The 9,162-nt window shown below is 45.7% G+C and overlaps 1 protein-coding gene across 1 annotated transcript; it reads right to left on the bottom strand.

Moving 5' to 3' along the window:
• Positions 1-2,503: 2,503 nt before the first annotated feature.
• LOC137444625 (zinc finger protein ZIC 1) lies at positions 2,504-6,886 on the bottom strand. The gene is made up of 3 exons (XM_068145578.1): positions 5,176-6,886; positions 3,801-3,964; positions 2,504-3,312 (listed from the first exon to the last, which is right to left on the bottom strand). The coding sequence occupies exons 1-3, from the start codon at positions 6,149-6,151 to the stop codon at positions 3,115-3,117; spliced, it is 1,338 nt and encodes a 445-aa protein (XP_068001679.1). The 5' UTR covers positions 6,152-6,886; the 3' UTR covers positions 2,504-3,114.
• Positions 6,887-9,162: the final 2,276 nt, after the last annotated feature.

The following is a 9,162-nucleotide window of genomic DNA, read 5'->3' as shown; positions in this document are numbered from 1 at the left end:
TGTGTCTACTATAGTTCCATTTTATATTATTTTTTTTTTAGCTGCGCTCAGGTTTGTTTGGGTTTTTTTTTAACCGCTGCCTTGTCATGTCGGCGGAACAGTTAAGCTGAAAGCCTCGCAGAGAGTAACATTTTCGGAGCATAAAACACTTTTTTTTTTTTTTCCCCCTGTCGCTTTTGACCAGTGGATTACATTTCCTCAAGTACCAACACTTTCTGCCTAGGTCCCAGAGGGCTCCAACTTTCTCTGTCTCCACGGTCCCTGCAAGGTGGCGCTCTTCTCCCTGGAACTGGCATTATTCTTGGAATAACCGCAGTTTGGGGAAAGTAAAGTTAACGCGAAGCCTTCCCACGGGTGTTGCAGGGAGCAACCGGCTATGCCGAGATGGAGGAGTGGGGCTTCATCTTAGCAGAGCAAACTTTTTCCTTGTTTGGGGTTTTTTGTTTGTTTGGGCTGGTTTTGTTGGTGGTGGTTTTGTTTTGTTTTGTTTTTTTTAAGGGGGGAGACCCCCAAATGTAACGGACAAAGGAAAGCTCTTGCGGGGTTTTGCTGTGAGGTAGGCGGGCTGTGCTGTGGGTGGGTTACAGCCAGGGCTGCGGAGCGCCCGCATGGATCTGAGCAGAGACCGGCTTCCACGGCACCCCCTCCCCCACGAACGATTAATATGGCTATTGACTCGCTGTACACATAATATTTCTTTAAAGAAGCTGTTAAAGTGTCATCTTAGTCTACTGGAAGGTCAGTTTATGCAATTCACTCTATGACATATCACAGGCCCTCTCAGCTTTAGCCAACCTCATGATTTGTGTTGTCTGTTGATATGTTGTCTGCTTAATGGGGCGATCATGCAAGCTACAACCAGGAACAAAGCCCAACAGTTCCAACAACCGTAGCTAAGTTAGTGGAAGCAGTACAGCTTGCAAATCTATCAAACTAAACTGCAAGGAAGACAATCTGATTTAGAGAAAAGGCGTTCTGCTACAGTCATTAAGCACAAGTAATTTAGATTTTTTATATTGTCTTCTCATTTACAAATTTACTGTATCAACGCCAGCCAATGGAACGAATTTCTTAAGTAAATGAGAAATAAATAAAAGAGATAGAAAGATAATCAAATTACATAAAATAATTCTTATCCCTAGATTATTTTTTTTAAAGAAAGCTATTAACACTGGCAAAATTATAGTAATAATAATAACATAACATAAGAAGTAATTGATTTAAATTAACAACACGTTTTAAGGAATATCATGATGAGTTAAAAAGAAAAAAAAAAAGAAAGAAAGAAAAAAATGAGAAAAAATAAAGGAAAGAAGAAGGGGGGGAGGACAAGGGGGGAAAAAAAACACAAACAAACAAACAAAAAACCCACCCAGCAACAACAACCACAACGGCTTTCATGAAACAGTGCTGTACTTCCTGGAGTAAAAGGCCCATGGAAGTCATGAATCCACTGCCTGAGAATTAGTTATGGTCATAAATGCCTTAAATTAAAATAGCTACCGAAATCTCCTCTGTTTTAAATCTCCTAATATATGTTAGCCGAATTAATTTAGAGACCCAGTCTGTGCAGATACATGGGCAGTAGTGGAGTGCAGCACTTCTCATGTAATAACTCCCCACATTAATATTTATGTAGCATATGCAATCTATTTCTGTTATTTTTATGGTTGTTATTCTATGTCTGCAAAGGTCATTTAAATTATACTGCGGCCGAAAATTTGTTTCATAAATTTTGATATAAATACTAATTACACACTATAGTAATGCCAGCAGGGATCCTTTCATTTATCACATTTATATCACCTTCGCTGCTTTAGTGATGACATAATGGAAAGCAGTGAAAAACTGGGACAGTTTTATTCTAATATCCTAAAGCTAGTTGGAGTTGCAGCAGGTTGACTTAGCGAATAATAATTCCTACCACAATTCATGGGATTTAAGAATCTTTAATAAGGTACGAAATGTTACCAAACAGTTCTGTAAACTAAATTTTACATACCAATTCTTCTAGCCATAAATATTGAATATCTTGTAACATGTATAACCGGACCTTTACATGCGGATAAATATGGAAATTAGGATTTATATACATTATGTTCTTGTATTTGCCAAAAGCAATGGACAGATATAGTTTATATTTTTTTTTTCTTTTTTTTTCCTTTTTTTTTTTAATATCACTTTACATAAACAAATGTAACAGTTTGACACGCAGATCCAGGCTTTCACTATACGAATTTCTTGACAGGACGTGTAACAACATTTTACTGCACTACTTAGACTGGACTTTGGGACAAAATGTTGCACTTTATACAAAAAAGCACATTAATACCAATAATATTCTGTTAGATCGACGTTTAGACTGTAATAATACAAAGTAATTCACATTTTGGTACACATTTACTAGAACATTCTTGCCATTCAGTACAAATAGTTGAATTTCTACCTCTTCCCTCTGCCCCCCCACCACCTCTGCCCCCCCGCCGCCGCTCCCGCCCCCCACCCCTCCCCCCACATATATGCAAAGACCACAAATCCACATATCCCCTTATTCAACTTGCGATATAACTATTTACAAAATCAAACAGTACAATTTTTTTTTTGTTGTTTTGTTTTCGAAGCTATTAATTCTGTATTTACAAGAGGGGATGTGGGGGAAGGCCGCTGCCCGAGCAGACATGCAGTTGGAGATCTCTAATCAGTGGTTTCCAGTAAAGCCCTACACAGTTGGCATTTGCCCTGGTAACCTTGTCTTCTTATGCATTCTACTAAACCCTTCACCTACCAAGCCTTGGAACAGAGCAGTACAGTCCAAAAAGGAGGGGGGGGGAGGGGGTAAAAAAAAGAGAGAGAGAGAAAAAAAAAAAGGAAGGGTGGAAAGAGAAATAAAAACAGAGGTAAAAAAAGGAAGAAAACCTTTTTAAAAAAAATGAAGTCTTCATATTACTCAGTCCTGGGTCTACTGGCAGCATTTTATTTTTGTTTGCTCATTTAAATTCTTATTTCAAAGTGTTCATTATTTTTGGAGTCTTTAAATAGGGTATTTGTTTGCTCGCTTGGGGCTTTTTTTTGTTTTGTTTCGGTTTGTGTTTTTTGTTGTTTTGTTTTAGCGGTTTAGACGTACCATTCGTTAAAATTTGATGTAAGCGTGCTGTGGCTGGACGTGTGGTGGACTGCGGAGGAGGAAGGGGATAAGGAGCTGGCAGTCTGGTTTTCTGTGGATGGAGACACGATGGTTGGAGGGGTGGAGGACTCGTAGCCTGAGCTGGCGGCTGGCGAAGGCTGGGACCCCTGCGAGGATGATTCATGGACCTGTAAGAGAAAACCCGGGCAGAAATAGAGAGCGGCGGAGTACAGAGGCCTTGGCGGCGGCTGCCTTCGGCTGAGGGTGCTCCAAACAACGGAACCCAGCACTCCAGCATTCCCGCGGGGCACCCCCCAGGCCCCTGCCCCTGCCAGGCCAAGAAGGCCCGGGCAGCACCCGCCGGCTGCCTCCTAGCACTGCCCCCTCTCCCCTCCCCGGACAAAACGCACCGATAGAAGGCCCTACCCAAGGGGCCAGGGCTGATCGCGGCCGGGCAGGGGCGGCGCACCCCGGTGGACCCTGGGCGGGCGCTTGGGCCGGGCCACAGCAGCGCCTAGCCCCACAACCAGCCCGGCAGCCGGCCGCGGGCCGCGTTCCGCCCGCAGGAACCGCCGCCCCATGGCCAGAGCGCTCCTGCCCGCCGTCCCCGCAGCCCTTTACCCGGCCAGACCCGCGGCGGTTTTCGAGCCCCGCACATCAGGCAGCCTCCAATTACCTTCATGTGCTTTCTGAGGGAGCTGGGGTGCGTGTAGGACTTGTCACACATTTTGCAGAGATAGGGCTTGTCGGAAGTGTGCACATGCATGTGCTTTTTGCGGTCACTGCTGTTCGCAAAGCGCCTGTCACAGCCCTCGAACTCACACTTAAATGGTTTTTCACCTATTGCAGAGGGAAAGGGAGGGTGGGGGGAAAATGAATCTGATTAAGCAGGGTCAGCAGGATCGCTCATTGTCCCCATTGCACCGTCGGACTGGAGGTCCAGCTCTCGATTTCGAACACTTGCAACTTTCTAACTTCGGCGATATTCAAATCACAACCCACTGCTTCTCTTCTCTGTCCTCCGTTACTCTCACCCCTGCTCAGTGCCCGTTTCGGAGGAGTGTGAGCGGGGAGCTAAATAACTTCTTTCTTTCATCCTTTTTTTCTCTTTTTTTTTTCCCCCATTGGGAAGGGCGAGTTCATTTGCAGCCCCATCCCTGGGCACCTCTCCTCGCAATGCTCCGAGAGAGAGAGCAAGAGTGGTGCTATTTACACGCGATCCTCAGTGTCTAGTTTCCATTTTTATAGCTTATTCCCGTTATATTTCACACTCCCACAAACCCCAACCCTCTTCTCTGTATTTTCCTGCATTTTTGAAAATTATCCCGGCAGGGAATAAAACGCAGCCCCACCACTCCTCTGCAAAAGCGCTGGGGAAAGCGGCGCTGGCTTTCGGCGCTTGGGGGTGGGAGCGGGTGGGAGAGAGCTCTCCCAGCCAGAGGCTGCTGCATTTCCACATCCCGCGATGGGGAAAAGTTCTTAGGGATCTCGGAGCCTTCCACACAACAATAACACACTAACGCGCCCGTCTCGGTTTATTTAAAATCACTCTTCGGAATTAAATATTTACCAAGCCCTGAACTGCTGAAGGGAGACGGATGAGCTGCCTGCGATATTTAGCACAATTCTCATCATGCCACAGTCAAAACTGCCGAATAACAATTAATTAAAACCTATAAATTTAAACAGGACAGGTTGCTGCTGTTATCCACACACATGCACCCCACCCCCCCCCCCCCCGCTCTAACAATCCTAACAGCAAACCCTGCCTTTCTTCCATTCTGTCTCGGCAAAGGTAATTTTCTTTTTTTGTTGTTGTTGCCGCTGCTGCTGGCGTGGCTGTGATCGAGCCCATTTTGCAGCAGAGTCCCGATCCTGCCTCGACTGGAAAAATCGGTGTCTCTGGACCATACTCCCGTTCCAGCCCGGCCTTCAGTCAAGGAGCGGCCGGGCTTCCCAACCCCCCCACACCCCGACACCCCCCCACCATCGGCCCCGGCGCTCGGCGCTTCCACTTACAGAAAGAAAAGCTACAGAGAAGGTTACTGTACCTGTATGAGTTCTTTTGTGTATTTTGAGATTCTCTGATCTGGCAAAGACTTTGCCACAGCCTGGGAAAGGGCAAGGGAAAGGTTTTTCACCTGTGTGGACTCTGATGTGATTTACAAGTTTATATTTGGCCTTGAAAGGTTTCCCTTCTCTTGGACATTCTTCCCAGAAACATATGTGATTGGACTGCTCGGGTCCTCCAACGTGCTCCACTGTGACATGAGTCACCAGCTCGTGCATCGTGCTGAAAGTTTTGTTGCAGGACTTTTTGGGATTTGACAATTGCTCAGGCTCAATCCACTTACAGATGAGTTCCTGTTTGATGGGCTGCCTCATGTAACGAAAGAAGGCCCCTGCCCCGTGGTGAGCTGCCATGTTCATGTTCATGTGGCCGTAGCCGTGCAGCTGGGTCGAGGCGTAGTGCTCGGAGCGGGGGCTGGTGACCTGGCCGTACTGGTCAGGTCTGCCGTACATGTCTCCCGAAAAGCCCAGGCGCATCTGCCCGTTCACCACGTTAGGCGAAGCGTGGCTGGTGGCTTGCTCGTGCAGCCCTGGGAAAAGTATATGTCCGGCGGCATCCGTGTGTCCGTGGGGTCCGGCGAAGCTGCCGGCGGCGGAGGCGAAGAGGCTGTGCTGGGCGCTGGCGGCCGCCGCCTCCCCGAAGCCGCGGTTGCGGAATAGAAAGTCCCGGGTGGAGTTGAAGGCGGCGCTGGAGTAGGAGCTGACATGGGTCGGGTGGTGGTGGTGCCCCAGGGCCGCCGCCGCGTAGCCGGGAGCCTGCGAGGTGAAGGCGGTCTGGCCGGCCGAGGCCAGTTCGTGGGTGCTGGGGTTGATTTTGAAAGCGCCCATGCCGTCGGCGAAGGGGTTGATCCCCAGCCCCACTTCTCTGTCCGTGACATCGGCCGTGGAGTGGTGGCGAGAGGATCCGAAGGTAGTGACTCCTATGGCGGGATACTGCGGTCCAGCATCCAGAAGCATCTTCCCAGCGTCGATGCAGCAACCAAAAAAAAAGCACGCGCGCACACACACAACGCGGAGAGAAGCAGCAGCAGCAGCGGCGAAAACACCCTCTTTGGAAAGTCAGCGACGATCACCACCAAAGCAACCACATCAAAAACACCCCATTCAGCATCAGCGCAGGGGGAAGAAGAAAAAAAAAGGGGGGGAGAGAAAGGAGGAAAAAAAAAAAAAAAAAAAAAGAGGCTGGTACGGAAAAGGGGAAGAGATCTTCTCAGTTGCAAATAATAATAATAAAAATGTGCCAAAAAATATTCACTGTCTCTCTGCTTTGACTTTTCAGGGAGGTTCAAGTGGGGAGGGGGGGGTTGGGTGGGCTCAAAAATAAACTGGCTGCAAATAACAATAACGCAGAGAGATCAACACGAGCAGAAGAAAAAAAAAAAACACCAAAACAAAAAAAAAAAAAAAAAGAAACTTCCTTCAGTGATTATTTTGGCTATAGGAATGTTGCAAAGTGGCCGAGAGGTTGTTTCTCTCTCCTCTTCGAGCTTCCCCACACTCTCCCCGATTTTTTTGGGGGGGCCTTTTTTTTTTTTTTTTTTTTTTTTCCCCGCTTTGCAAAAAAAAGGCGCAAATCATGCACAATATTGTCTTTTGCGGTTTATCTTCCTGGGGAGAAACTTTCACCTCCTCAGCCGGGCGGTGAACGCGAGACTGATAGCGGCAATCATTCCTGCAGATAAATGAATTGAAAAGACGACACCGTCCCCCCCCTTGATGAATGGGAGCCGGGGGCGGAGCGACGTGCAGGCGGACGTGGGCGCTCATTGGTCGGCGGCGGCTCCCCCTTCCCCGCGTAACTCCCCCCAGCCCCGCCAACGAGGGGCGCGCACTGCCGCCTCCCGCCGCTGATTGGCTCCTCCGCCTCATCAATCGCAGGTATTGTGCGCGCCCTGACATCCAGGCTGACAAACAGGGCTGCAGGAGTACCAACTTTTTTTTTTTTTTTAATATATATAAAGCTTTTTTTTTTTTTTTTTTTTCTTTCCTTGGTTGTTTGGTGTGGGGTTTTTGGTTTTGTTTTTTTTTTTCCTCTCTTCACGAAAATATTTCCAGCGCATCTTTTTGTGTGTATGTGTGCTAAGGGGAAAGGGGAAAAAAAAAAAAAAGAAAAATCTTTGATTATTATTATTAAGGTTCTTTTCTCCCACTTTCTCCCTCTCTGTCCCTTTTTCTCCAGCACTCTGGTAATGATGCTAATGATGATTTCTTGGTGATCCAGAATTTTTAAGATCACTGAGCAACTTTTTAGGCTTTGAAAAGAGAAACCCCGTAGAGACTCGCTTCTTTTGAAGTTGTTTTCCGCTTGTTTAAAACTGAAGCTCTGCGAGAGTAGATGCTGGGTGCATTTGATTTTATTTTTAAGCACTAGGCGTGATTTCTCTGGGTAGCTGACTTTATCCCTCCATCAGATTTCTGAAATAAATCTTGTTTTCTGCACCCATCAAAACGCAGGTGGGTGAGAACTTTGTACTTTTGTTGTTGTTTCGCCTCTTTTTTTTGTTATTTTCTTTCTCCTTTCCCTGTCCCTTTCTCTTTATCTCGCTCTCTCTTTTTACGGAGTCTCTTTCATTCAGGTAGAACTGTAAATTTCCCAAACATACATTGTTTCTCCTTCTTCTGCATGAAACTCCCGGGTTATTTTTTTTATTTATTTATTTATTTATTTATTTATTTATTTATTTATTTAAAATCCTCGATGGGAGCAATGTAAATTTTCTGACATTCAAACCTTTTCTAGTTCACAAATCAGTCACCCTTGTCGCAGTTATTGAAATTCCTCAACTTGCCACACCAGGACGGTGGAAAAAGCAGGCGGTGTCTTTGTTGCTGACCAGGCTTTTGATCGCCAGAGAAAATTTACTTACCTTCAGATGAGTGAGCAGAAAAAGAAATAACACTCCCTTTGATTTAGTTAGAAAAATGCAGACACTTGGATTCAGTGCAAACATACAACACTTGGTTGTTTTCTAGATGCAACCCTCGATTAACCTGTCTTTCCCCAGCTCAAAGTCTATTGAAAAACTGCGGATAGTTCTTTTTTGTTCTCACTACAAAGAGCCATTGACTATATATTAAAATGATTGTTGAAAGGTATAAGTATGGTATTTAAAAGCAGAAAACCTTTGTGGCTTAATCGATTAAGCTAAGCAACATTTGCACAATATTTAAAACGATGCTTCGGCACTAAGGAGAAAAAAAAAGATCTTGTGAAACTTTAAAATGTAGACGACTCTGTGTGCCTGTGTATATCTACACTTACGAATGTGACCATGGGTACGTGTATATGTATTAAACTGGCAAATTATTTATTTGCTCAGTCGCCTGCATATTCATTAGCTCTAATTATTTTCTAGTAACGAAAACACCAAAAGATCTCTAAGAGTCGGGCTCTTTCCATTTCGCCTTTGTTCAGCCCTTCACTTGCCTCCTTCACAGCTCAATCCGAGCCCCTCCAATTCCTAATGGCAAACAAAGAAACTTTAAACTCATCCTCTCTAATTAAAGGCGCTGGTAAAGCAATATGCTGCGCAGGTACTGGGGAATCAGAGCAGCAGTGCTGCTGCGCAAACCCCTCTCGGCTGAGAGCTGTCTCATTGCGATAGGTATAAAAATGTCCATTGCGCCCAGAAAACAAGCAAACAAACAACAACAAAAAAAAAACTTTGATACGCCTTGAAAGAATGTTCCAGGGCACTTTATCTGCAGATGCAGTTTGCCTGTGCTTCATGAGTGATCGCTTTCAAAGCAGATGTATTATGTACTTTCCCTTGGATCTGGGGAGGCTTTCAAATTTTTTTCAGAATAGCGCTGGGCTGAATCTACACGTCTGCATTTATTCTGCCAAATCAATTCGCAGGAATTGCCATAGCTTATAGCAACAGGTTTGTCTGCTCTAGGAGCCCTCCTGTATGCAGAGGTGGTCTTTTTTTTTTGTGGATGTTACGTTACTTTCTGGATCTGGCTCT

This window comes from Melanerpes formicivorus, unplaced genomic scaffold, assembly GCF_026170545.1.
Source record: "Melanerpes formicivorus ecotype bairdi unplaced genomic scaffold, bMelFor1.0.p_v2 SCAF_12, whole genome shotgun sequence".
Classification (NCBI taxonomy): domain Eukaryota; kingdom Metazoa; phylum Chordata; class Aves; order Piciformes; family Picidae; genus Melanerpes; species Melanerpes formicivorus.
The sequence above is the reverse complement of the archived record's forward strand: the minus strand, read 5'-3'. Positions and strand labels throughout refer to the sequence as shown.

What these genes read in the sequence shown, in the direction of transcription:
- LOC137444625 (XM_068145578.1), bottom strand. Translation starts at nt 6,151, where the DNA reads ATGCTTCTGGATGCTGGACCGCAGTATCCCGCCATAGGAGTCACTACC. An exon ending in ACACAAAAGAACTCATACAG is followed by an intron (nt 3,965 to 5,175) that starts GTACAGTAACCT and finishes CCTCTGCAATAG; the next exon opens with GTGAAAAACCATTTAAGTGT. An exon ending in CCCTCAGAAAGCACATGAAG is followed by an intron (nt 3,313 to 3,800) that starts GTAATTGGAGGC and finishes TTTCTCTTACAG; the next exon opens with GTCCATGAATCATCCTCGCA.